The sequence below is a fragment of the Alexandromys fortis genome, unplaced genomic scaffold (assembly GCF_014885135.2).
Source record: "Alexandromys fortis isolate MF-2015 unplaced genomic scaffold, M_Fortis_MF-2015_v1.1 scaffold_27, whole genome shotgun sequence".
Lineage (NCBI taxonomy): Eukaryota > Metazoa > Chordata > Mammalia > Rodentia > Cricetidae > Alexandromys > Alexandromys fortis.
Window position 1 is genome coordinate 5,801,741 of NW_026067952.1, and position 27,491 is coordinate 5,829,231.

A 27,491-nucleotide genomic window follows, 5' to 3' on the forward strand; every position below is an offset into this window, starting at 1 on the left:
AAAAAAAAAAAAAAAAAAAAAAAAAGAAAGAAAAAGAAAAAAGCTAAGGACACAGGAATGGGAGAGCAGGGAGTGCCATGCATCTATCCACTTGGGTGGAATTTACAATGAACATTCTTAAAGAAGTGATATACATACCAATGATGGGACTCATATTTATGCATACATATATCTGTATATTATATATTCATTACATCATATATAATACAGATTATTATATTTATATATACATATATATATTGTAATGATCTGTATTGACTACATATTGTGAGCTTTCTATAAATTATCTTGACCCTGACATTTCTTCTAAGGTAGATTACTCAGTATCTGCACCCTACAGATAAGGAAACTAAGCCTTAGTGGTTGTTCAAAGTCAGAGAGACGGTAAATGGTGAGGCTGAAATTCAAGTTCAGCCAGTCTGAAGCTTGAGGCAACTCCTGATCTAGCACAACACAGCCTCCAGCCCTTAACCAGGTGGCCTTGGCTGCTTTGTTCCTTCAACAAATAGTCAGTGAACTGCACGTGAAGTTAGGACCCAGACATTGTACAGTGTTGGGAATGGAGACTGATCAGGATGGAAAGTCAGATCCTCGCCTGGAGCATGCCCAGTGAGGGCGCAGCAAGTGTGTGGATAACTAACACAAAACAGAATGGCTAATTGTAAAGCAAGAACAAAAGCAGAGAAGGAACTACCATGACATGAAAGGGTTTTCACGGCTGCATGGCTCAGATGCTGACCTCTACAGACTGAAGCAGAAGAATACATGAGCTGCTAAGGGTCATTAGTAAGTGAGCACCCTAGCCAAGACAGGAACCCAAACATAGTCTGTGGATATTGATGTGGTTCTACTCTGCATCTGCCACCATCCTAGACACCAAGTGTGCCATGTAGTATGAGACAGGAACATGCTAACATGCCATGATCCCACCTCTCTCCCTGATCTCTCTAGTTCCTGTCACCTGAAGATTTGCAATGCACACTAGATTCCATCCATTTTCAGTTTTACGAAATAAGGCCCACCACGTTTCTTCCTTCCATATCCCATTCATGGATGGAGGATTCTCCTGTATGAGCAGAACCCTGGGAGAAAGGAAGATAGAGGACTCATTCCTTCTATTTCCCAAAGCAGGAAAATCTTAGCCATTATATAAAATAAGAAGATCCTCTTGAGGTAATAAATATAGAGTGGATAACTCCTTTACTAAAGAATTAAATTAGTGTGTGTTTGTGTGTGTGTGTGTGCATGCACACATGTGCACACAAGCTTGTGCAGTGTATGCCTCTTGTACCACAGGCTTTTAGTGCTCAGAGGCCAAAAGAGGGTGTCAGATTCCTGTGGAACTGGAGTTATGAAGTCGTGAACTGCCATGTGGGTGCTGGGAAGCGAACCCTGGCCCTCTGTAAGAGCAGCAGGTGCTCTTAACCACTGAACTGTCTTTCTGGCTTCAGATTTCTCATTTTTAACAGGAGAGCAGAGAAAGGGGGAATATTGGGGAGGCAAAGAGTTCTTGACTATTCCTTCAAAAATGTCTTCTAGTGTGTATGATGTTTTGTCTTCTCAACCAATGGGAAGCACTGTCTGGCTGAGACTGCAGCTTCCTCTGTGCCTCATTTGGGTCTTATTGCCTCATAACCCGACAGGGCTGGCTTCCAAGGCAGACAATGAAGGATTCTGTTAGGTAGTATTCCTGGTATCCGTGGCCAGGTGAAACTGCTGTAGACATGATAGAGAGGAATCTCTTGTTGGTCATCGTCAGTTAGAGAGTAGTGCATAGGAATCTCTAACAGCCTGGTTCTTTCTCTTCCCTGATGGCCTCCCTTCCTATCTATTGACTATAGAATTTATGATCCCCATGGCTATGGCCCTACTACAACAGAGCCCATGCTGTTACAACTGTCACCAGTAAACAGCACTGGTCCCTCTATTTCCTGGCGCCATCCTCTTCCTCTTCCGCCAGAGCCATCAAAGTGTCCTGTCTTAGCTGTGTCTCCCTCCAGCGTTCTTTACAGATGACAAATCAAGACTCACAACAATGACATGACTCCTCTCCAGTGACAAGCATTTTAAACCTAGTGCTACTTACAGATTGATACGAATGATACGAAGAGCTCAGGGTCTACCAGCAATCGGATCTGGCTGTGTCAGGTGTCAGCCATTTACGGGCAGTATCAAAATCACCTGTGGATGGGGGCGAACTGCAGGATTCTAAGCCCCGCCCACAGACCTACCGCGTTAGAGTCTGAGTCAGTTGTGCATTCAAACCTGAGAGCGTTGCTTTAGGATATGCTTGTAAACCTACCACAACACGCAATCCTTGGATCCCTGTGAGAAGGGATCACACCCTGTTCACCATTAAGTCAAGGCTGCAAACCCTGAGCAAGAACCGTCTGCTTGCTGCTCCTTAAGAGGCAGGGAGACGTGGTATGGATCCAGGTGGAGGGTGTCAGGTGCATCACGGTGTGGCTTTCATTCCTAAACTCAAAGAGCCGTGTCTGCTGGTATTCTAACTAACTTGGTTGGAGAAACACATACAAGCATGCATGCATACATGTATGTGCTAGAGTATGAAGAGGGGCAGTATGAGGGGGAGCACTGCTTGGGCTTCTCCGTCCTTAGGCATGAATGGTTTGTTTCAGCCACATTAAACTTCAGTATCGGTGGAGTTGGCATGTATCTGAGCTCAGGGACCATCTGGACAGCACTCCCTGGCTTTCCACTCCACTGCATCAGCTCCATACAGTGCACAACCCCTTTGTCCCGGAGAGCTTCCAGCACAGGCTGCTTCAGCACAGGATGTGTGGGCCTGTGCTGAGCATGCGCACTGCGGTGCAGGTGGCATTCAGCCCAGTTATCAGAGGAAGGCAGTAATTGCAAGCCGGAGGCCGGCGGCCGACAGCGTCGCTCCCTCTCCTGCTCTGTATCTTCTCTGTACACGGATCCAGACTATCGCCAGCTTGTTCCCTCTTTAAAACGGGAAATGTGATAACGTCAGTCTCGGGTTTAATTCCAGTGTTGCGTTCCTGCAGCCTGTGTCAAAGCTTGAACCTCTTGCCAGAGCTTCCCAAGGCACGGAGTCACCTGACCCTAAATCACCATCTCTCGTGCCCTCACCCCACCAGACTCCACGGTGCAGAGATGGCTTGTGATTTACATTCCCAGGCTACCCACCTAGGAACCTTGCCTCAGTGTGCGCCTCCTGTCTAGAATTCTCAAACCATCTCAGAGACTCCAATCTCCCACTTCATGTCCTGAGTAATGTAAATGTTTGCTGATCCAGGTGCTGGTGGTGCCCTCCTTAAATCCCAGCACTGAGGAGGCAGAGACAGGTGGATGTTTGTGAGTTCAAGGCCAGCCTGCTCTACAGATTGAGTTCCAGGACAGCCAGGGCTGTTTGTTACACAGAGGAACCCTGTCTCAGGATAAAATAAAAATAAATCCAGGAGGTAGTGGTGCACGCCTTTAATTCCAGCACTCGGGAGGCAGAAGCAGGTAGATCTCTGTAAGTTCGAGGCCAGCCTGGTCTACAAGAGCTAGTTCCAGGAACACAGAGAAACCTTGTCTTGAAAAATACTAAACAAAAACAAACAAAACAAAAAGCAAAAACAAAATACAAAAATAAATAAATAAATAAATAAATAAAAAGAAGAAGTCATGGTAATGTCTATGTAGCACCGAAGGCTGGACTCCTAACCCTTCGTCAGACTTCCATTCAGGGGCACTACCAAAATGTGAGGATTCTGAGAGTAGGGAGAAGCCAAGTTAAGGGAAAAACTTCTTTAGAGAGATTACAATGATTGTGGCCAGAGCATCATGGCATATCTGTTCCAGACAGCCAACTGGGCTGTCTGGTGGTCAGGACCAGAGCCAGAGACAAATCTACATAATAGAGCCATTGATCACTGTCATCAGGTGCAGCCAGCTGTGGTCTGGGGAGAATGTTTTTTCCAAAGATGTTCTCTTGAGGAAACTACTCCTTAATAGAAGGTGCTTAAGAGTGGCGAGGGTCGGTCAATGTGAGACGGTTCTTTCCAGCTCAAGTTTCAAGACAGTCTTGTACTGAATGAACTTGAAAATCTTTCTGTTTCTGTTCTTGGAACTTGGGATGGCTGTCTGCCCCTTCACAGTGGGAATTTGCGCATCCTGTGTCTGGAAAACCTTGTTTCTTCTCGGTGCTGTTCATTATAATTTTCTACTGTGACTGTGGATGCAATTTCCCCATTTATGATGACAGTTTGACGTTGGCAAAATTCAGTCTTTGCATTCTGCAACTTTTGTAATTGTACATCTTTCATATTCTTCACTAAAGGGTTTCGCTATGGTGGCTGAGGAGGTGGCTCAGCTAAACAGCCTGGTGTTAGGACTTGAGTGGAGATCCCTGGCAACCATGTAACAGCCAGGCACGAGGCTAGCAAGCTGGCACAGCCAGAAAGGACGTGCTGCCAACTCTGGTGACCTGGATTCGATCCCCAGGGTACACATGGAAGAAAAGAGAACCAGCTCCTAAGGCTGTATTCTGACTACACATATGTCATATAACATATGTGTATGCACACCGACTACCACTACCACCTTAACACCAAATATGAATGTAAGACAATTAAAGTCAGGCACAAGAGTGTGTGTCTGTCATCCCAGCACTGGGGAAGAGGGACGGAAACAGGTGGATCCCTGAAGTTCATTGGCCAGCCATCCCAGCTAACCCACGAGGTCATGCTTCAGTGTTTGAAACAGCACAGGGGAGTTATTGAGGAAGGTAGCCAGTCTCAACCTCTGTCCTTTACACATGTGCACTTGTATACATGTATACACACACACACACACACACACACACACACTTTTATGACCTGTATACCCCTCACAGGATTCTTTTCTCATTTCTAGAAGTAATTTTGAGTAATGATGGTCTGGGCAGTTATTTCCTTTGTTTCTGACTCTCATGGGACTCTCTGGGTTCATTCACCACAGAAAAGAAAAACTGCTTCTCACCCAGATTTTCACCATACTGCACACTGTTCTTTCTTTCTTTTTTTTTCAAACATCTGTCAGCACGTGAGTTCATATGAGTACTTGGTTACCACCTGTCTTAATTCACTTGTGTTACTGTAACAAAAAGCTACAGGCTGAGTCAGTTTTTGTTTGTTTGTTTGTTTGTTGTTGGTTTTTTTTTTTTTTTTTTGAGACAGGGTTTCCCTGTAGCTTTGGAGCCTGTCCTGGAACTAGCTCTTGTAGACCAGGCTGGCCTTGCACTCATAGAGATCCACCTGCCTCTGCCTTCCAAGTGCTGGTATATTAAAGGTGTGCACCACCACCGCCTGGCCAGACCGAGCAATTATAAAGAAGAGATTTGAGTTCTAAAGTTCTAAGAAGTTAGGGAGCCCACAGCGATGGGCAACAAGGGGTAAATGTATGCTGGAGGCCAAGCTCTTTCTTCCAAGGTGGGCCTGGGAACGTTGTGTCTTCAGATGGTAGAGGGCAGAACAGCTGGCAGACCTGAGCTAGTTTCCCCCGGCACTTTTATAAATTACTAATCCCTCTGCTGGAATGGAGGGCATATGATCTAATCACTCCAGCAAAGACACTACCTCTTAATACACAACAGGGTTAGGCTTCAGCATGAGCCTTGGAGGAATACTTCAGACTAAAGCACCTCTGGTCTCCCCAAAAGACCTCCAATTGGGCTCTTCACTCCATCACCCGTCACATGACACATATTTAGCAAATAACTGTTCAAATCATACATGGTTATCCCCTCCAGATATGAAAGACTTAGTTTCCATTCTTATATTGTAAAGACACTAATTTTTCTTAGCAAATATATATTTGACTTTGCCAAATACAGTGAACGTCATCTCAGATGAATTTTGAACCATAGAAAATATGAATTCTAGGCTAGAGAGATAGCTTCATAGTTAAGAACACTGGTTGCTCTTCCAGAAGACCCAGGTCAATCCCAAGCACCCACAGAGTGACTCACAGCTCTGATCCTAGAGTATTTGATGTTCTTCTCTGGCTTCTATTGGCAATGCACACATTTGGTACACAGATATACATTTAAGCAAAATACCCGTATGCATAACAATAAGAAAAAAAGATGAACTCTATGGCAGAATCTTAATTGTAAAGATGTTCAACTTCCCGAAATAGATTCTCCTCTGCAGCAGAAGTATGTTGCCTTATTCCGTTAGGATTGCTATGCTGGCCTGTGCTCATTTAGACTCAACTGGCTTCATTTGTTTTTTTGTAATTCTGCTTCTATGTCAGACTCTTTCTGTGACTGAATTCGTGTGGGAGACTTAACTAACCAGCTACGAGGTCAGTTCTCTGCGTTAGAAACAGACATGTACAGCCAAATCCACAATACGCAAAACTGTCCATTTGGCAAAACTCACTGTCATTTTAGCTTTGGGGATTTATTTTTATCCTGTGTGTATGTTTTGCCTGCATATATGCCTGTGCAACGTGTGTGGCAGTACCTGGAGAGGCCAGAAGAGGGAACCAGATCCTCTGAAGCTGGAGTTACAGATGGTTGTGCATTTATATGTGGGAGCTGGGTGTGAGCCTGAGTCCCCTGGAAGAAAAGCCAATGCTCTTAACCACTGAACCATCTCTTCAGCTCCTCTGTTATCATTTTAATTTCCCTTACTATTAGAAAAGTGTACCGGGATATTTAATGGAAACAAACTAGTGAGGTCGAGCCTGATTTCACCCTTTGGTGATAATACATCCTTGTAATCTTCTCATTCACTTCTCATTTCTTTCTCTTGGCATGATAACCCTTTTATTGATTCATGAGAACTTTTTCTATATTAAGGACATTGACTTTCTTTGCTATGTATATTCATACATTTCCCAATTTGCTCTTTACTCTTAATATAATTTGGCTGTACATTTTAAAATTGAAGCATCATTCAAACTCAGTTATTCTGTATTTCAAGATACACTTTTTTACAGCCTTGAATGATAAAAACCATGGCATAGAGACCAAACAAGCAGCATCCTTTATCTACTAATTGTTATGAGTTTATATTGCATTGGACTCCTTGATTGAGCGTTTCCCTTATTTATAGACAAACCAGCCTTTTCTTTGGCCTTAGAGTGCTGCAGGCTCTTCCTCTATAATGTTTATGAGGTGAGAAAGGTCACTGAGGGGATGTCCATGAGGCATCAATGTTGCAAGGAAGCTGTAGGGATTCCCTGGGACAGATGGTGGTGACCATTTCCTCCCCGGGCTGCTGTCTGTCCTCTTCAGATATAAGAGGCTAGGTTAAGGCAGTTGAGACTTGCAGAGTGCAAAATGAAAGAACTGAGTTGGTAACTTGTGAGAACATTCTACTTTGCTTCCTGGGCTGTTCCTCCACCCCAGTCTTACCCTGGGAGAAAACAGCTCCCTCAAAATGGATATTAGATCTTCTCTTTTGGGTCTTATTTCATTCCTGGAAGTCTGTTAGAATCGTTCTGTCCTCAGCTATCAATGTTCCTCGGGTTTTGCACGGTTTTTGATGTGAGGTGTTCCTGTTGGCATTGTGGCTGTGATTGCTGGTACAAGCTTTACTGTGCTGCCTTCACCCTGGAGTGCACAGAGGTAGGCTACACAAGGCTGTGCAGTGAGTGCCGGGTTTGCCATCATCAGGCCGTGTATGTGGCAGATATCCTTCTCACTCCTGCGTCTTTTGACCCCACAGCTTCCATATTTTCGTCCTGCGTGGTGTAACCCTATTCAGCTCACCACACAGGGTAGTTCCAGTGGTCAAGGCAAGTCCATAATTTGCGAATGACAAAGCTAGGCACATGTGCCTGTGATTTCTGTTATTGCAGCTGAAAACTAATACTGGAATCAATCATTTTCCTCTAAGTCAGAGGTTGCTGCTGCTAGCCCCTGTTCTTATCCCAGCTGTAGAAGCATTAGCCCTGCAGACAGATCATTCAGGGATGTGACAACCAAGCAGGAATGACTTCTCGTCCCCTCGAGTCTCTATCAGGGATAGGATCCTGTCAGTCTATAAATAAAAATCTAAATATTTAGAAGCGCTAAGCTCCCGTGTGAAAACAAGGATTACAATGAATATTTATGATCCAATAATTCTGTAACTGTCTTGGACATCATCCCTTAGCTGACACCTACAAGCCTGTCACAGTTAGGACAGAAGCCAGAGCCCAGTCTGGCAGTGCATCACCAGCTCTGTGACCTTGATAAAGTCACTCACCCTCTCTGACTCTGTCCCCTCAGCGGTGCAATTGGAAAGATGATGTGGAGCTCACAGTGTTTGCTCTGCATGTTAAATGTGCTGTATACTGGGGAGTATAGGATGGTACCAAGTACACAGTATGTGCTCAATAAAGCATGAGGATCGTGTGTGTTACTTCACCTAGATTTCTGTCACTCTGACCCTCCTGCAAATGTAGCAGAATCTCATGTTTGGGGGACAAGGGGTATGTTCCCTTAGTGCATTTGGGCGACAGCAGCTTAACATAAATTAGGCAGCTTGTAGGCAGTAGAAATTCATTTCTCACAGCTAAGATCAAGACACAGACAGACTCAACATCTAGCAAGGTCCAGCTTCCTTAGAAGTGGCATCTTCCTGCTATGTCCACACATGAAGGAAGAGGAAAGGTACTTCTTCGTGGTACCTCTTTTTTAAGGGTGAAAGTCCTTCTGATAAGGATCCTTCTGACCCAATAACCTCCTAAGCCCATTCTTTCTAAGATCTCACTATGAACCCTCCAGGCACTCCCCTAGTTACACACCCTCCTCCAACAAGGCCACACCTCCTAATCCTTCCCAAACATTTCCAATAGCTATATCAGATATATGAGCCTACGGGTGCCATTTTCATTCAAACCACTCCACTTCCCTAAGAACCCAAGATGAACTAAAGGTCAGGCCTTCAAAGATGAGTCCCTTGAGATCTTGGCTCCTCCCAATTTTCAGAGACATAACTAAAGACCCTTACACAGTCAATAGTTCTAGAGTTTAAGGTAACTAAGTTGAACAGTATCCAAGCCTTGATAAGTTTCCACAGAGTTCTTGCTTTACTTGGAGGTTGTATGCATTGGTCTATGATCATGTCTCTAAAGTTTTATATATGACACCTGATATTCCACAGCATGCCTGTCCTTCACTCCACCATCATGGAGTCTAGGTCTCTGCCACCGTAAGTTACATTCTTGGTGTGGTGTTTTAGCATGCGAATAGAAAAATAGCTAAAACCTGAAGAAAAGGACCGGTGGAGTCTCCCAGAACAGACCCCTTCAGCTATCACCTCATCCTTCAAGTCACCTGAATCTGCCTATACGAAACTTCCCAGCCATTAGAGTCCTAATAAATATCATGATGATGATATTTAACCAACTTCCATGCTGACAAAGATGAGATTGCCTCTTATAAATTCCCTATTTGGTGACCTCGGTCTTGTACCTGATTCACTAGAACAGTCAAGGAAGTAATATGAGCATAGCAACAGCCATGCTAGACTATATTCAACCTGCAGGCTGCAGTTTAGATGGTTGAATTGTTTTTCCTAACAGCTGCAGAAAATCACTGGGGAACTTGAATGTTTTAGAAACATTACGAGTAGGTTGTATTTATTAAATCCTAACTGTGTCTGGGCACTATTCTGAAGGTTTTAAATTATTACCTTCCTTTTTACTTAGGTTAGGACACACCATCTCTCTTAATAGATTGAGGTACTACAAACAAAGTGCCCTGCCCAAATATCAACACTGGTAGAATAATGAAGTTCACATTAAAAGAAGCTGCCTCCTGCTGTTTAAGAAGAGGTAAGCACCAGCAAGGCCAAACACAGTCCATCTTCTGGTGGGGATGCTCACTTCACCCCTCTGACTTGGAAGAAGAATATGGTAGAGGCATGGGTTCGTGTCCCTAACCCTTATCTGGAGCTGGTGTCTATAGGGTCTGACAAGGTAGAGAAGCCCTTATCAAGCCCACACAGCTGTATCCTGAGATATATCCCCCCAGAGAATGAAATGACAGAGAAATGAAGACCTCAGCATTCACTTCCATAGCCTACACACACCAGGCTGCCCTGTGAAGTGCCAGGTACCACGTGAATTCATGTGTTTCAGAGCCTGCACTTTGGATACATCCATGGCTTCTAGCAGGTAGGCTCGATGACTTGGATGGGGAAGAAGGAATCATGGGCCTGGGATGGTTGGCTTGACTAAACATAGAGATAGTCACTGAGCTAGAGGGACCAATCATTTGCTGAGGGAAGAGAGAAAAGATTGGAGGTTTAAGTAAGACAATATTTAGGTGAGATGTTTCTGTCAAGAAAATACACTTTTGAAGAAATATAAAATTTACTAAAATATCTCTTCAGGAAATTCTGAGTGATGTATGAAATAATTGCACATCCTGGAATTGTAGCCAGAAAATCCAATTCTTGGATTGCTGTATGTGTAGTTTTTCCTCTCTCTTTTTCATTGTATCTGTTTCCTGACTCCTTTGGCCTTCCTGTTACTTCCTCTGCTGCCACACTGGCTTTATTCCTCTTTGCTTAGCTGTAGGTTTTCCTGGCACCTGTTTCTAAGGCTCTGTGGCTTCACCCTGCAGTGAAATAACCCTGGTCAATACCACTGTTGGCTCTTTGAAGTCTGACACCTTACATTGTGCTCTTTTGGCCTCCAGACACCAGTGTGCATGTGAGTGTGTGTGTGTGTGTGTGTGTGTGTGTGTGTGTGTGTGTGTGTATGACCATTGACTCCAGTCACCAAACTGACAAAGGCATTCAGGGAGTAAGAAGGTAGCTTTCAATGCCAGACATTGGAATGGTGCAGTGAAACTCTCCAGGGTACCCCAATTTAGAAGTCCAGCTGTTGGTTACTTGATTCTTTCCTCTTTGGAGGTAAAATCCGATAGCAAGAAAGTTTGTTATTAGATAAAAGGGACAGGGTTGGAAAGGCGGGACCTAGCACAGCCCCTCCCTCCCCACCAAGTCCCATTTGGATGAGATAGCCTGGCTGTGTGGTGAGCCACTGAGGGTACTTAGTCCTCTGGCACTAACAGTGAAGCCAGCAAAGCAGTGATAAGGTGAAAAGCCAGTGTGAGTAGGGTCTCCATGGGAGTGTGTCTGTGTTCACACTCAGAGAACTCTGAAAACTATGACTGTTACTTTATCAAATGTCTTTCATGAAAACTTTGATATTTTTCAATGAAAGATCTGTCATCTGAATCAATGAGATGATTTCTTTGCACCACCCACACAAAACAGCCTGTGCCTTTGAGTTGCACGCATTTAACATGCTGGGTAACGAGTCTCGGGTTGTGTTCACATCTGGGGGGATTTACGAATTGGATAGCAGGCTGGAGTTCCAGATGTAGGGGTCCCATTGCTTTGGATGGTATTCTGGCAGCAAACCTTATCTCTGATGATGCTCTGCTGGACCTCAGCCCTGATTCCTCTCTCTGGGAGACCATCCCTTAAGGTGACACATAACATCCCTGAGAAGGCTTGCTGAAGAAAACACCGCTGCTAGCAATGCTTACCCTGAAGTAGGCAAACTCTGCAGACTCCCAGGATTCAGCTTTGGAAAGCCGTGCTGAATAAGTGACAGTCATCTTCCTGGACATCTCCTCAGTGTTCTGAGTTTGTGTGATCCTCTGTCTGCCCATGGCCATATTCTTCCTCCACATTCCTAGAAAACTGATGAGCCAAGCAGCTGTACCAGTAGGCAGAATCCCGTGTACCAGTAGGCAGAGTCCCGTGGACCAGCAGGCAGTGTCCATTGACCAGTATGCTCTGCAACACCCTCCAGCCCCAGAGGCTATTAAGGAATGTTCATTGCACCAATCTGTCTTCCCAGGTATCCCTGGCCAGAGTGTTTTGGAAAAGTCACAGGATTCTGCATCTATGGTGTCATTTTCTTAGAATCAGCAGTAACCTTTAAGGACAAACAATGTAGCCCTAACAGCTGGTTCTCACCATGAATTGTCCCAGTGATTGTCAGTGACTCCAGGTTAAATGCCTGAGGCCAGGAGTTGATGTCTGATGTCTTCCTCTACCATCTTGTACATTTTAGTGTAATGCATAGTACTAGTAAAACAGCACACACACACACACACACACACGCACACGCACACACACACACACACACACACACACACACACGGCAAGATTTTAAGGCCATCTTCCTTTCCAGTTTGTGGTTTTGTTTCTCCCTACAGTGGCTGCCTAATGAGGCATAGCTGTAGAAGGCCAAGCCATCACACTGCTCGCTTTGTGGGTTTCACTCATCAATCTCCAGCTCAGGACCCCGAGTTTTTACAATCAGTTAGGCTCAAGTGGGCTGTACAGTTAGCGGAATGGCTGGAGATGCAGAGAGTGGAAACCAGCTTTGTCTGACATGGGCACATGCGGTCTGACAGCCCTGGCCAAAGGCAGAATTGCACACTCAAAAGGAAAGAGCTGTGTGTCTCTGAAGGAACTGGATGATTCGTGGAGGACCCCTGGCACTGCCTCTGGGATTATGTCTCACTCAGGACAGAAGGAAGAACCGGACAGGGGTGACAGTTGTGACAACATATTAGAGGTCCATGGGAGCCACCAGGGCAGAAGTAGATCTTGTTGGCCGATACAAAGGTGATATAAGAAGAGAAGCAACTGCCAGAATCTCCCTGGAGATGAAGCATCAGATTTACATGTCTGTCTCCAGGGCACTGACTTTCAATGGAGGGGGAGAACCTCTTGGCTCATAGTTAGCAACCTCTTGATTCTGGAAACCTGGGGACTGGGATAGGGAGGAGTTTAGAACATGCAGTGTGTGTGTGTGTGTGTGTGTGTGTGTGTGTGCATGTGTGTGTGCAAACCTATGCACCTGAGTTCTGCCAATGAGTACCCAGGAAAGGAAAGGGAGGCTAGTGCTGGGTGCCCCAGGACCTGGGCTACCCCACAAAGGTACCCTTTATCCTTTTGTCATCAATTAGGAGTCTAGAGAAAGAGGATAGCTGGGAAGATACTATTCACAAGGTCTTGTTGCTCTGGGCTGTGTCATGGCTACACTAAAGGGTATTATAACTAGCTTTCTTTATGAGAGCTGTGGGAAAATCCCCTGGAACAGTATACAGGGCACAGACAAATGGCACGTACCCCTGGCAGTTACCTGCATATGAGAGGAGGCCCGGGGGCAGTATGGGAGGCAATGTGCAGGAAGCAGCAGTACTCTGATATTAGACTCAGCTCCACTGGAGGCTCCCCCATGAGAGCTGCATCATTTAGTCCACATATGAATACTCTAATACTCGATGTATAGATGACAATGGGAGGCTCTGATGTTGCCAACTGATTACTCTAGATAATTCCTAACAAGGGTACTATCCAAAATGGGTTGTTGTAATACTGATGGCAAAACCTCTTCCTCCTCGGACATGTATGCCTAATGCACATGTGAGGGGTGTCTAACCCAAGGCCCATGGCCTGCTGTGTGTATCTAAAAACATATGTGTGTATGCCAGTGCTTGCATACATGAGTAGGTGTACATGTGGGGGCCTGCGACCAACCTTGCATGTCACCCTCAGGAGCCATCCACCTTCCTTTTGCCACAGGGTTTCTCTCTGGCCTAGGGCCTGCCAATTCAGCGAGGCTGACTGGCCAGTGAGCCCCAAAGCTCTCTACCTCCCAGAACTGGGGTCACAAGTACATGCCACTATGCTCAGCTTTTAATTTAATGGGGTTTCTGGGAGACACCCCAGATCCTGATGCTTGGGCAGAAAGCATTTTTACCAACTGAGCCACCTCCCCAGCCCTGTTAGGTAGCATTTTTACAACTCGATTCCTTTGTCCTCTAGAGGAACTGTAGCTGACAACAGTGTGTCCCGGTAACCAAAGGCTGTATACCCATACAGCTGTGCAGAAGGGTGTATGGGACAGTCACATGAACAGAGCCCATATACAGCTGTGCAGATGTGAGCTTCTGGCTCATTATGGTGCCGCGATGAAATACTCTGACCAAAAGCAACTTGGGAAGGAAAAGGCTTCTTTGACTGCCACTTCCAGGTAAAATCCATCATTGACAGAAGAGAAATCAGGTCTAGAAGGCAAGGAGCTGGAGGCAGGAACCATGGAGGAACACAGAGTACTTGTTCGCTCTCTGGCTCACTCATAGACTCACACTGTAACTTCTGTATGCAGCCCAGGACTGGCTGCCTTCAGATAGTGCCGCTTACAGTGGGCTGGGCCCTCCTGAATAATTAGTGGTGAAGGCAATTGCCCACTGGTATGCCCCTGTGCATTTGGGTGATTCCTCATTTGAGGCTTTCTTCTCAGGTGACTCTAGGCTGTGTCAAGTTGCTAGGGTGCGTGTGCGTGTGTGCGTGCATGCGTGTGTGTGTGTGTGTGTAATTAGATTCATAGAAGTACAACAAAGAGAAAAGTCTAACTGAGTAATTTGGGGGATGATAAGGGAACGAGAAAGGAAGAAATCTGAGAGAGTGAAAGGCTTGGCCTAGACCTTCACTGTCTCGTCAGTAGCTGACATGGCTCCCGAGCTGAGGAAATGTGGTCAAGATCTGAAGGAAGAATACTCTACACCACATTTCAGTGGGAAAGCAGAATGGAAACTGTCCCCTTAATAGTTTGGGCTGAATGCATGTCGAAACAGTAACAATGTGGCTACCTTGGGCTACATAAAGCACATGACCCAGGTTGATGTGTCCAGCCTCTTTCTCCCTTTTCTCCATGTAGTTCTGAGAAAACAACACAGGTCACATGTGTGACCTTACCTCTGCTTCTAGTGGGCAGTGTTGCTCTAAAAGGCAATCTACATATGGTTGCACAGAGGTTTTGGTCTCACGCCGTACAGTGCTTTACCACCCCTCCTCCACCCACTCTCCTCTGGCCACTTTGTAAATAGAAAGGCTCCCTCAGGCTGTGAGCCTAGGGCCAGAGAGGAGGCAGGTTCCTCAAAACTTGCTTCACCAGAGGTGATAATCCCTAAAGTGATGCCACCTACTATGTGTCTGTTTGCTCCTCTGGTGACACCACAGGGTTAGATTAAAAGGAAAATTCACAGGATCAAATTAAAAAGAGAATTCTCACCTGTCTCCACAGGGGCTCACAGAGGCTGAATCAGGGAGCCTGCATGGGACCGACCTAGATCCTCTGCCCATATGTTACAGTTGTGTAACTTGGTCATTTTTTGGGACTCCTAACAGTGGGAGCAGGGGACTGTCTCTGATTCCTTTGCTGCCTTTCATGACCCTATTCCTCATACTGGGTCACCTTGTCCAGCCTTAATACATGGGTAGGTACTTATTCTTACTGCAACTCGATATGCCATGTTCTGTCGATGCCCATGGGAGACCTGCCAAAATGGAGGATGAGTGGATTGAAGGTTGGGAACAGAGGGGTGAAGCATGGTTAATGAAGACTCAGAGAGAGAAATTGGGGATCAACCTGAAGATCCAAAGAACAAAACAGCCAGCCACTGGCTCTTACCTCGACCTCAGTCTGAAAGGTGATCCTGCCTCCAGGAATCTTTGAATGAGACTGTGACTGAGAGCTGTCTCCTCCCATTTTATAATCCTTTCTATGGCTGGGATTAAAGGCGTGCACCACCCGGTTTCTATGACAACTAGTGTGGCTACAGGAATTAAAAGTGTGTGTTACCACTGCCTGGTCTGTAAGGCTGACCAGTGGGGCTGTTTTAACTCTGATCTTCAGGCAAGCTTTACTTATTAAAATATAAATGAAATGCCACTATAGAAAGGGATGTGTGTGTGTGTGTGTGTGTGTGTGTGTGTGTGTGTGTGTGTGGCAGGGGACTGGGAAGAAAGGAAGGAGATAAAACTGTGGCCCTGATGTAAAATAACAAATTAATTAATTAAGTAAGTAAGTAGAAAAAAATGATAGAGAGAGAGAGCCAGGAGGTGGCAGAGTGCACCTTTAATCTCAGTACTTGGGAGGCAGAGGCAGGTGGATCTCTGTGAGTTTGAGACCAGCCTGGTCTACAAAATGAGTTCCAGGACAGCCAGAGTAGTTACAGAGAAAAACCCTATCTTGAACAAACAGAGAGAAAGAGAGAGGGAGAGAGAGAGAGAGAGAGAGAGAGAGACAGACAGACAGACAGACAGAGAGACAGAGAGACAGAGAGATTCTAACATGAGACCAGAAGGTTCACTGGAATGTTAGATAAATGATCATGTTGTCCAAGGAAGGAGAAAAACAAAGCTCCCGCTTCTTCTATGGAGGAGGAGAGCTATTCCTCTAAATAAACTTTTAAAAAACCTCCCTGTGATAAATGATAAACAATAAAACCCCTCACAAATGCCACACTGCTGCAAAGAATTGATGCCTGGATCTGTGATCAGGCCACCCTTTCATTCCTTTCTTAGTGCCTAATGTCATAGGGGAGAGAAATCAATTCTGTTTTAATTTCATGAGAAAAATGCTGAATGAAAGAAAAATGCAATAGGGCAAAACTTCCCAATGCAGTCCTTCACTGGCCCTCCCCAAACCTGTGCTTGTGTGATCAATGGATTTCTCTTCAGGAGGGTCTCACAGACCTGCCCACTGCCTTCCCCTTGGGCAAGGAGGCAGGAAGTTTATGCTGGTGAGGGAAACTCCTTAGAGAGCTAAGGAAATTCAACTGAACTTTGATGTCTTAACTTGTTTGGCTGTATAAACTCATTTCCACTCAACTTTCCTTAATTTTGGCTTCTGGGTACCCTCCTTCCTAACCAGGAGCACTGCTTAATCTTATTATGAACCCCCCATAACTTCTCAGATGAAGGCACCTCAGGTTGCTGGTGCAGTTTCTAGTTTTCTGGGCCTGGAGAACCAGATGGGCCAATCTTCATGATCATCACAGAGCAGAGTCAGGCCTGTGAATTCTGGGTTCATTCTAGGTTCCAAGGCCAACCTCACCTCTTGTCAACTGGGAGAGCATACACTTAAGAAATAATAACTACTTTTCCCTCAGCCTTAGTTGCTTCTCTGTGGAATGGTAACCAGAGTGGTAGGAGTGGCTAGTCGAATTTGGTGTTTCCACAAGTAGTGACTGGCAAGTGCTTATCAGGGCCTGATACAGAGCGGGTAGAAGGAAATGGTCCTGTGCATTAATGTTGTTGTGATTGGGTGGGGCTGATGACTTAGTGGTAGTTTGATCTTACAGCAATGCAAAGTGTGTCCTGGCTCAGCCATTCCCACTTGAAATTTCAGTAGAGTACCTGGTCACCTATGTGACACAGTGTTTCATTACAAAGTAAACTTCTCACTTCCCAATTCTGTTCAAATGTAGGCCCAGTGTTCTAAGAACATCATATAGGATAGGCTAGCTAGGTGTGGTGGCTCCCTTCTGGAATGCCTTGGGAGGTTGAGGCATGGGGATCACACCATTGAGGCCAGCCTAGCTACATGGTGAGTTATAGATAGTCTGGGGGAACTTGACTAAAAAAAAAAAAATAGTAAGACTAAACTATGATGTTTGATAGGTGAGTTCCATCAAATGCACTTTTCAACTTGATTGTATTGGATATAACTCTATCACAAGTTGAGACACTTTAGCAATTAGGAGTTGAGAATTTAGCCTTTGCCTATGGCTCAGGGATTCCATGATTCTACAAGGATGAACCCACTTTCTTATTCACGTCCTAAATCCCAGCAGGATAGGAGAGACAAACCGGTGCAATGAACACACATTTTTCTTATCTTTTTTATTAAATTATATAATTTATAGGTTCTAAAAGATTAGGAACAATTTTGACACAAAGCACAAAGAAGTGGAGGATAAGAAAGCAGCCCACCGTCTAGTCTCATTACTGTAACAGGTAATACTTCCATCCTACTTTTGGCCTTTATGAACCTACTTTAAGAGTGGTTGTTGGAGCTGGAGAAGTGGCTAGTGGTTAAGAGCACCAACTATTCTTCCATAGGACCTAGGTTCGAGTCTCAGCATCCACATGGAAGCTTACGACAAAGTGATACGGTTTCTTATCTTTAAAATAAATTATCTAATTATTACTGAGTACCAGCGGTGTGCCAAGCAGGTATGGATCTTCCCCAGAGAAGCATAATAGTTTGGTTTAGTGATAAAATACCTCCTAGAGATTTATTTGGTTAAACACTTTTTCCCAAGCTGGTGGCACTGTTTGGGGGAGCTATGGAACCCTTAGGATGCAGTTTCCAGCTGCTAGAGGTAGGCCACTGTGGGGTGAGCCTTGAATGTTATAGTACAGCCCAGATTCAGTTCTAGAGTCTCTCAGCTTCTGGGTCTGTGGAGTGGTCCCACAGGCCCCCACTGCCACCAATCAAACTGGGTTAGCCATCATGCCTTCACCGCCATGAGGGGCTGTGGCTCCCGAATCATGAGCCAAAGTAAAGCTCTCTCCTCCTGAGTTTCTCCTGCCAGGTGTTTGATGACAGCAGTGTAAAGGTCACTAACACTTTAGACAAGTCCCTCTGGTGGCAGGATGGCCACAGGTCCCCACAGCTGACCCTCTCACCCCCAAATCTGGTCACACAGTCTGGGAGAAGGTCTGCAGTCAGACAGGGTGATGGCATGGAGCGTGGAGGACCCTGGGCATATCATTACTCCCCTTCAAAGCCCAGCAGTTCTCTACCAGGCTTTGCCAACTCTATGTTCTTAGCCCTCATTTAGTCTGTGCTTGTGGACTACCGCTCTGTGCTGGGACGGGTGCTTGGCAGTCACCGAGAGTGAAAGAACAGGCACCTGCCCTCAATGGGGGGTGCCCCAAGGCTGTCCCTGCCAATAAGGCTGTTGGTGTGACTGCAAAGACTCCAAGGAGCCGGGCTGCTCAAAGCCAACTGGAGAGGAATTCACCCCGCGCCTCGGCAGTTTAACCAGATTCAACTTAGCGCAACTGAAACTGACTGAGTGAGAAGTTGAAAGGAGAGCCGCTTACATCCCAAAACCTGAGTAGTATTGCTTCGCTGGCTCCAAGCCACTGGGAGTCGAGCTAGACAGACTTATTAAGCAAGAAGGTTTCTGTGAAAATGACAGAATCATAGCACCCCAGATACCCCAGCGTGAGATTAAAAGCTGAAAGGGCGTTAAGCTTCATATTATTAACTGGCATTATGACAGTTTAGGAGAAAGGAGCTTTGCGGCCTTCGGAGTTGACGGTGGCCCTGCTATGGGATTGTCTGTGTGACACCATAAGAACCCTCTTCCTGTGTGTGGCAGAGAATGGGGAGTGGGGAGTAGGAAGTGGGTCGGAGCTTAGGACTGGAGGAGCAGTTGTTGGTAGAGGGAGCAGCTGTGGCCAGGAACTCCTGCACCTGAAACCTGCCTGGAGCTGAGGAGTGAAAGTGATTTAGGGGCGGAGGGGGGGCACTGTATGTATATCCATGTTAGTTCCTGCTTCCTTCCTGGCTGATCAGCCTTGTGACTTTGGCTGTGGGGTGGTAAATACCAACCACCCGTGGCCAACTCCAGGAAAGTCTCACTAGATAGCCAGGCTGGTCTCCTAGTCTCTCCCTGCCGCTGCCCCCTAAGTGATGTAATGGATTAGAGGCACGCACCATCCGACCTAGTTACAGCATTTTGTTTTGAAATAATTTTATAGACTTACAGAGAAATTTTACAAAAAATGATACAAAGGTATACACACATGCACATGCGTGCACACACACACACACACACACACCACCTGAGAGAGTTTTCTACCCAAGTGTTCCTTAAATCAACATGACAATTCCCCTCTGTATTCCATGGAGTAGAGTTCAGACTTTTGGAACCATTTTCTCCTACCTCCTCCCCCATAGCAGGTTCCCCCACCCCCCCCCCCCCCCCCCCCGCTTCGTGTTACTGGATTGGCAAGTCTCCTTGTTCTCCACAATAGTAACGCTTTCCTCTAAAGCATTCCTCTGTCCCTTCTCTCTCCTCTCCTTTCCTTATCTTTCCTTTTCCTCCTTGGTCAGACCAATCACTCTAGTCCCGACTTTCCCAGGCACCTGCCTGTGTTTGTGAGAAACTCCATCTGGCTCACCTGCCTTTCTTCTGCCCTCAGATTCTAGCACAGAGCCCAACAGGAAGTGAGTTCCCGGTACCTGACAGCTTCCATAGAAACCTGACTGGTCTCTGGCTGTGCACAGAAGCAACAGTCCCCAGGCACCTTCCCTGGCTCTGCAGACGTCTATACTCGAGAACTAAGTAGTGAGAGCACCAATCATAATGGCTTTTCTGTTGTTATAATGTCCTCAGTTGTCTGGGAAAATGGGCATCATGGACAGGAGGAAGTCACTGGCAGGTGCACTGCAGGCAGCTGTGTGCTCCACTGCTCTTCCAGAGGATACATTTCTATTTCTATTTAAATTGTCTGGAAACCAAAGGACCAACACCATCCTTTCTAACAAGAGGGGTTGCCTTGATCTGGCCCCTTCTGCCGGGTGTGTCCCTGAGGCCCCCTGGGTGGCCAAGTGCACATATAAGGACATAGTCACAGTGGGTCTGAAGAAGAAAATGACCTGTCGTTCTGGTCTTATCCACCTACCCTGTGATCTTGCTAAAACTGGTCTATAAAGACTTCCAGAGTATGAGCAGGAAGCCCTGCAGGAGGGCAGAGCCTGCTGGGAAGGATAATTTAGGGGATCAACCCTCTCAGAGAGTTCAAAATGGAGATAGAATTGTCCCTGTGAAAGAGAAGGGTGCTGAGCCCTGGAGGTGGCTTCTGGAGCCTTGAGCCAGTGGGATCTAGGTAGACACTCAGTTCATAAGCTCACTCTACCAGACAGGCTATTATATTTAATCAATCTTAGTTTGTTTTTACCCTAATTTGTTGTAGGCTTAAAACCCTGCCTTGCTTCTGACAGTGACTCATAAGCAAATTTGATGTTTTCCACTTGACCATATATTAAATATATAACCAGGGTTTAACTAGCTTACTACTTCTTACCCTGTTCTCTCAGTTCAGGGTGATCTCTTTAGTAATTGCTTTTGACTTTGTGTTTCCTGCCACACAGTGACCCCCATATTCACACATGTCACTGGAGAGATGGGATTGTAGGGAGGCAGCCACAGTGAGGGACAGCCATGTTCTGTCCCTGCCGTGGCTACTGCCTTACCCCACTCACAGGCTGCCTTACCTCGCCCATACTTCACCATGTCCTCTCTTGGCCTCAGTTTCCCCAGTGGAGGAAAAATGGGCAACCATGAAGTGTGGTGGTTTAGATTAATAAAGACCAATAGTAATAGATATTTGAACAACTTTAATGGAAAAACCAGACTCACGAAACCAGTGAAGTACCAGAAGCAGGAAGGGGTGCACGGCGTCTGCGCACCCAATTTATCAGTAAACATTCGTCCGAGGCGAACCCGCCCCCAAGGGGCGGGCTTATCCCTACAATGAAGAATCTATACTATTTTAGTTTAGGATTAAATTATTTTTATGTGAACACACTCTCTTTCCTAAGTACTTGGAGTAAAATGTGTACTTCAAAAGTTTTTACCATGCTGTGCTTCCCAGTCCTGTGCTTCAGAGCCCTGTTCAGGCGACTCTTCCCTACCTTATCTTAGCTCCTCTCTTAGCCCTGTGTGTCTCATTTCCCTTAGAACCAAGATTTTCCCAGCCCTTCCCTCAGAACAAGGCTGACTGATTAGCCTCACCCCTGAATTGGCAGCATCTGGAGCAAGATCTTTCCTGGTAGTGCCCTTTGAGGGACTGCTCTATTTCTTGTCCCCTACACTCAGCTCTGGTAGAAGAACAGTCTGTTCTTCCCAGGATGTCCCTGTGTCCACTGAAGCTACAGAAACTCAAATTAGAATCCATGTTTTACCCTTGAAGGACCAGAGGCTCAGAGGAGGATAAGCAAACAGCCCCAGTTGCACAACTAATGAGACCATTTGCTTTCACAAGCAAGTTGAGGAAATGTTGAAGAAAAACAAGAGAAAGTTCTTACCCTAGCTGGGAGAGGGCTGAGTCAGCATCACCTAGAAATCAAGAGGACCCATGTATGATCCCTAGAACCCATACAAAAAAGCCTAGGCTTGATGTATTCTCAGCAGGGACAGGCAGCCAGCCTAACCTAAAGAGAGGTTTCCAGGTCAATGAGAAAGCTGTCCCACAAGTAAGGGGGATGGTGTCCTTGAGGATAGGCACTCAAGAGCATCCCCTAATTGCCACACACTTGTACACACGCATGTTCTTGGGTCCACACACATGTGCACCCACACACATATAGACCTGCCTAGATACATGAACACACATGATGAACAGGAACAAACGCAAACACACAAATGAGCTTTAGGTATAGCACAGGGGTCAGGTACCCCTTTCTGTAAAAGGTCAGAGAACATATTTTGGGGTGTATGGACCATACAGTCTGTCTCAACTCCTTAATTCTGCAGTGCTAGTGTGGAAGCAGCCATTGGAAACACAGATGAGCGCTCTACCTGTGCGCTAATGAGATTTTATTCCCATAAGAAGCAGGTGATTTCCGAACTTGACTCATGATCTATGTTCTATCAACTGCTTGACTGCTAACAACAACAACAAAACAGGAGGATTAGGGAGATGCATTGATGTGTGATTAATATAAGGTTAGCGAATCAAAGGAAAGATGACTTGTTTATATGTCTTTGAAAATATAAGGCAGGGGTAACCGGGAGTCACAGAAGGTGATCATGTGAAGTATTGCCTTCAGTGAGGTCTAAAGATGAGGAGCCATGCCTTAAGGAAGAAGCGTGGGGAAGGAAGAAGTGTCCCCAAATGATCCTGTTCAAATGTCCTGTGGTTACAGGGACTATGAATCCTTTTAGGTAGTGAAATCAGGTTGTTAGGCCAAGGCGGGGTCACAGAAGTCAGCCCAGATCCTAAGCTGGCCGAGTCCAAGGGACATGGAGGTGGTCTCATCCCTCGGAATGAAGGAAAGCCCCACTTCTTGTGACAAGATACATGAAATTTCTAGCTATTGATTCTACTGTTTCCAGCCAGAGAAAAGAACAGCATCCAGCCTTTGGGTGCAGCCAAATCCAGTCTCCAGACCTCTGGACTTAGGTGTAGCTGGGCTCCGTTTCTTTCTAGCCTTTCAGTTCATGCTTACCAGCTAATAAATGTTCTCTTTGCGCCACCTCCAGAGAGTCACGTCACCCTCTTCATTGGCGGCCATGACTCCAGCACATTTCTCTCACCTTTCTGCCTCCCTCCCTGCCCCGATCCCCCACTAACTTTGTAAAACTTGCAAGTTAAATTTTTCAAAGACCGTTTCTGACAAAGCAGTGGGAATTAGATTTGGTGAAGCCCTTCATAAAAAATTGAAGGCATGCTATATTAACATACATTGATTTATTCATAGTGTTTCATTACAAGTAAGTGAGGATCCTGTAATACCAGGAAAGGTTAGGAGAGCAGGGGAGCGTGGTACATTATATTGACAGCTCCGTCGAAATTGAGTCACTTTTGGATTGAATTTGGAGTTCAGGAAAAGAGCTGGCCTAGTAAATAAGGCATGAGCTTTCACTCCGAGTGTCTGTATATCAGAGCCATTGCCGCCAGCCCAAGGCAGGGTCACTAGGACCGATTTTTAGGAAAATACAAAGACATCTCCTTTCCACTGGTGCACCGGAGTCCCTGGCCTCAGGCACGCCTCTGAGCATCTCCCTCTTCTGTTGCTAGGAAACGGGAGTCCAGTTGTACACTTTTCTTCACTTGCCCTCTGCACTGGACTCACCCTGGGCTTCTCTCTATGTGAGCCTTTCCCCACTGCAGGCCCTTTCCCAGCCTATTGTCTCTGCCTGGACTCTGCAGAGCTTTTCCCTCGGCTGCGACTCCATTCCACCTTCAGGTTCAGATCTTTTCTCTCCTAAGTAAGGACTGAGCATTGCATCTTGATTCAGTATTGCTCAGACGCAGGCTCTAAGCCGATGATTTGATGCTCAGCAAGTGATTGGGAAATGTAAGAAGCACCAGTTTTAAACAAGAAAAGACAGGGACAGGAAACAGAAAGCAAGACACACACACACACACACACACACATATATACATAATATTTTACATACACTATTATTCTACATACCATATGTAGATATGTATCACATAAATTATAATATATATTATAAATAATAAAATACATATTTGCAATGAATATTGTAAATAATATGTATATATTTACAATATATTGTAAACAAAACATATATACAAAATATATTGTAAATAAAACTTTATTTTAATTAATTATTTTATTTGTGTGTGCTTGTATGCACATGCATGCACGTGTGCCATGGCATACATGTGAAGATCAGAACATAGAGTAAGTACAGCTAAATCCCAAGATTTATCATTGGACCTAGGGAATTAATGTAGTCACTGAGAGGGCCCCAACCAGAAAAGCATGGAGAGTTGGGGCCCTACAAACTTCTGAGCTTGGGTTGGAAAGATGGTCCCATCAGAGCATCCTAAAGCTGCTAGCCACCTGTGGATAGATGTGCATGTGTAGACTCTGCTTCTGAAAACCCAGGTTATCAACTCTTGGAGTTTCTCTCCCTGGGCTCACCCTGAGCCTAGTCAAGACTAGCCTCTCTCGTTAAACACATGGCACCATTGCTACGTCACAACTGCCTCATACAAGAAATCACTCTTCCTCCAACATGGTTGCTTCCTATGCCAGGGATAAGAAACCGTTCACTTTCTTAATAAAAAATACATGCCTCCTCTTTGTTCTGGTTTGCCTGTTCTAGAAGCATGGGAAAGGTTTTTTTTTAATTTAAATGCTTGTGTGTGTGTGTGTGTGTGTGTGTGTGTGTGTGTGTGTGTATACAGATGCTATGCTGCACATGTGAAGGTCAGGAGACAACTTTGGAGAATTGGTTCTGTTTTCTGACCTAACTGAGGAAGGGGCTCTTGTTTTGCTGCTGCACTGCATACTCCTAGCAAACTGGCTGGTGAGCCTCCTGCCTCTGCTTCCCAGGTTGCCGTGAGAATGCCGGAATATAGATGCCCATCACCACATCCACTCCTCATGTGGGCTGCGGGCATCAGACTTGGTTTGTGTGACTAGCACTGTTGCCTGCTGAGTCATCTAGCTAGTCCTTAGCAAAGTATTTCTTAATGTACCTGGGCCATCTGTGTAATCTTGGGTTCAGAGCACTTACTTGAGTCTGGTGGATTCACCAGTGGGTTCACCACTAGAAACTCTGCCTTCCCCTCACCTGGTCTGTTAACTGACAGTATTTCAGCAGTAAGTGGTAAGGCCCAATGTGCTCCTCCCTGGTCCATAGCTAACTGTGGGCTGGGTCATTCTTTTGTAGGCCAGGTGCCAGTATTGACAACAGATATGAATTCATGAGTTTCATGGCAATGTCATGCTTAAAAGAATGTATTCTGCAGCCTTTCTTTTTAATCTTTGAGCTCTTGCATTCCTCCGTAATGATCTCTGTGATAATCTTCTTAGGATGTGGTGTGAATACCTTGTTTAGGGCTAAGCCTTCAACCACCATTTATTCTCAGCACCCTGTCCAGCCACAAATTCTGTGTTTGCTTATATTCACTGCAAAGATAGGCTTCTCTAATTTGGGCAAAAAGTATCCTTTGTGAGTATAAACATGGATGTATAGAAGGCAGCTTGATGTTATGCTTGTTTAACTAAGCTACAGTGTAGTAGGCTTCCCCGCTGGTGCCTAAGACCTCCTCAGTCACAATTACTTGACTGGGTGTGAAGTACCAGGGATGGATTACCTCTCATGGAGTGGGCCTAAAATTCAAACAGAGAGTTGTTGGTTACTCGTATATCATTCATACCATTATTGTACCAGTGAGCATATCTTACCCGACATGTTGGCAGTGTAGTTCATAGAGTTCACAGCTGGGTAAAACCATTAGTGCCTTTCTTTACTCCCTGCAGCACCCTGTGTAGCACTGTTTGACACTACCTGAACAGTAGACAACATGGAGGAGGCTTCCAGCTCAGTGGTTGTTTGCTTTGTATGTATTTGCATTCAAGTGTGGTACCTTCACAGAGGTATCCCACACCTGAAGCTGAAAAGTTTGTTTAGAGGCCCATTGCTTCTGGGACTGACATTATCTATCTATGGGAGGCATCTGTCAAAGAATTCTTTTATGTCTTTTAAATTGGATTACAAGGTAACAAAGAAAGCAAGTTTCTAGGTGGCTTTTCATATCCCCTTCATTTTGGCTAACCACTCTCTATTCTCCCATCATCTATCCCTCACACTGATTAAATCTTCCCACCTCCAGTAACCTCCCTACCCACCCACATTTTACCTATGTGTTACTGTCTCCCTTTCCTTTGGGTATTCTCCCACAACTTCCCTCTTTCTAAACTCTGGAAGCCTGGGGGATATAGAAAATGTAATGGCACACTCTGGTTGTGTTAGACATGACTGATCCATGGGTTTGTCGGTTTCAGGGCTGTAGTTGTCTATACTGTACCAAGCATCTCTGTAACATGGGGCCTAACTTGCCTCCCTTCTCCTCCCTGCCGCTGCTGTCCCTCTCCAGTGCCTTGGTTACCGAGTACAGCATTTAAATGCTTGCTTTTCACTTTGTCACACAGATTAACTACAAGGCTGTTGGCTCACTGGATCCAAACGCCGACCTGTCCAGCCAGAGGGGAAAAGTGTTCAAACTCCGGAATGAAACCCACCACCTCTTTGTGGGTCTGTACCCAGGAACCACATACTCCTTCACCATCAAGGCCAGCACAGCCAAGGGCTTTGGACCCCCTGTCACCACTCGGATTGCCACCAAGATCTCAGGTATCTCTTTTAGAAAGAGAAATGGGGTGGGTTGTACTACTGCCTCCTTCAGCCTTTATAATTTCCTGGAGTAAAAAGAGACAGAATAGACCCTCACTGATGGCAAGTGAACAATTTAGACAACGATGTCACTATTGGGTCGAAGAAAGTCCAATTGGTAAACTTTCTGAAGTTCACCAAGTAGCATGCCCTGGGGTGGAAGGAGAGAGAGAGAGACAGAGAGAGAATGTATGTATGTGAGAGAGAATGTGGGGGAGCACATAAAATGGTTTGTAAATTTGTTTTCCAAATAGAAAACTTTCCAGTATAAGACAGCCACAGCGTTGCCTCTCATGAAATACTGGATGGGTGGATGGATGGATGGATGAATGGATGGATGACTAAGTTGTGGTAGCCCAAGATTGCAAACTGTCTCTACCTGTAGGGTGCACCACACTGCCTGAGAGCAGAAAGAACCGCTGCAGAATGCTTATTTACAGCTTCCATATTTTGGAATATCTATTCAGTCTGATCTGCATGCATATGTATTTTGCATGTGGTTTTACAGAAGCCATGTTTTTTTTTGTAGCTTAATGTTTCCACTTATCCTCATCCCATAAGTATTTCCCACACTGCTGCGTAGCTTTCATTATAATGTCTGTCAACTGGATGGACGTAATTTAATTAAACAGTCCCTTGTGGTTGAATATATTTGGTGTTTTTACGTTTTTATAAAATAGCGCTTCAATAAACATGTTACAAAATAAAGTTTAAATCGTTGATTGGGATTATAACTTCAGGATTAAATTCAGAAATTGAAAAAAAA

General features: G+C 45.4%; 1 protein-coding gene across 1 annotated transcript in view; it reads left to right on the plus strand.

The window, feature by feature from the left end:
• Positions 1 to 27,491, plus strand: part of Ptprt (protein tyrosine phosphatase receptor type T) — a 1,017,256-nt gene that overhangs the window by 754,724 nt on the left and 235,041 nt on the right. The window contains exon 11 of the mRNA XM_050150909.1: positions 26,485 to 26,686. Coding sequence (XP_050006866.1) covers positions 26,485 to 26,686 — 202 coding nt within the window. The remainder of the gene's footprint in view (positions 1 to 26,484; positions 26,687 to 27,491) is intronic.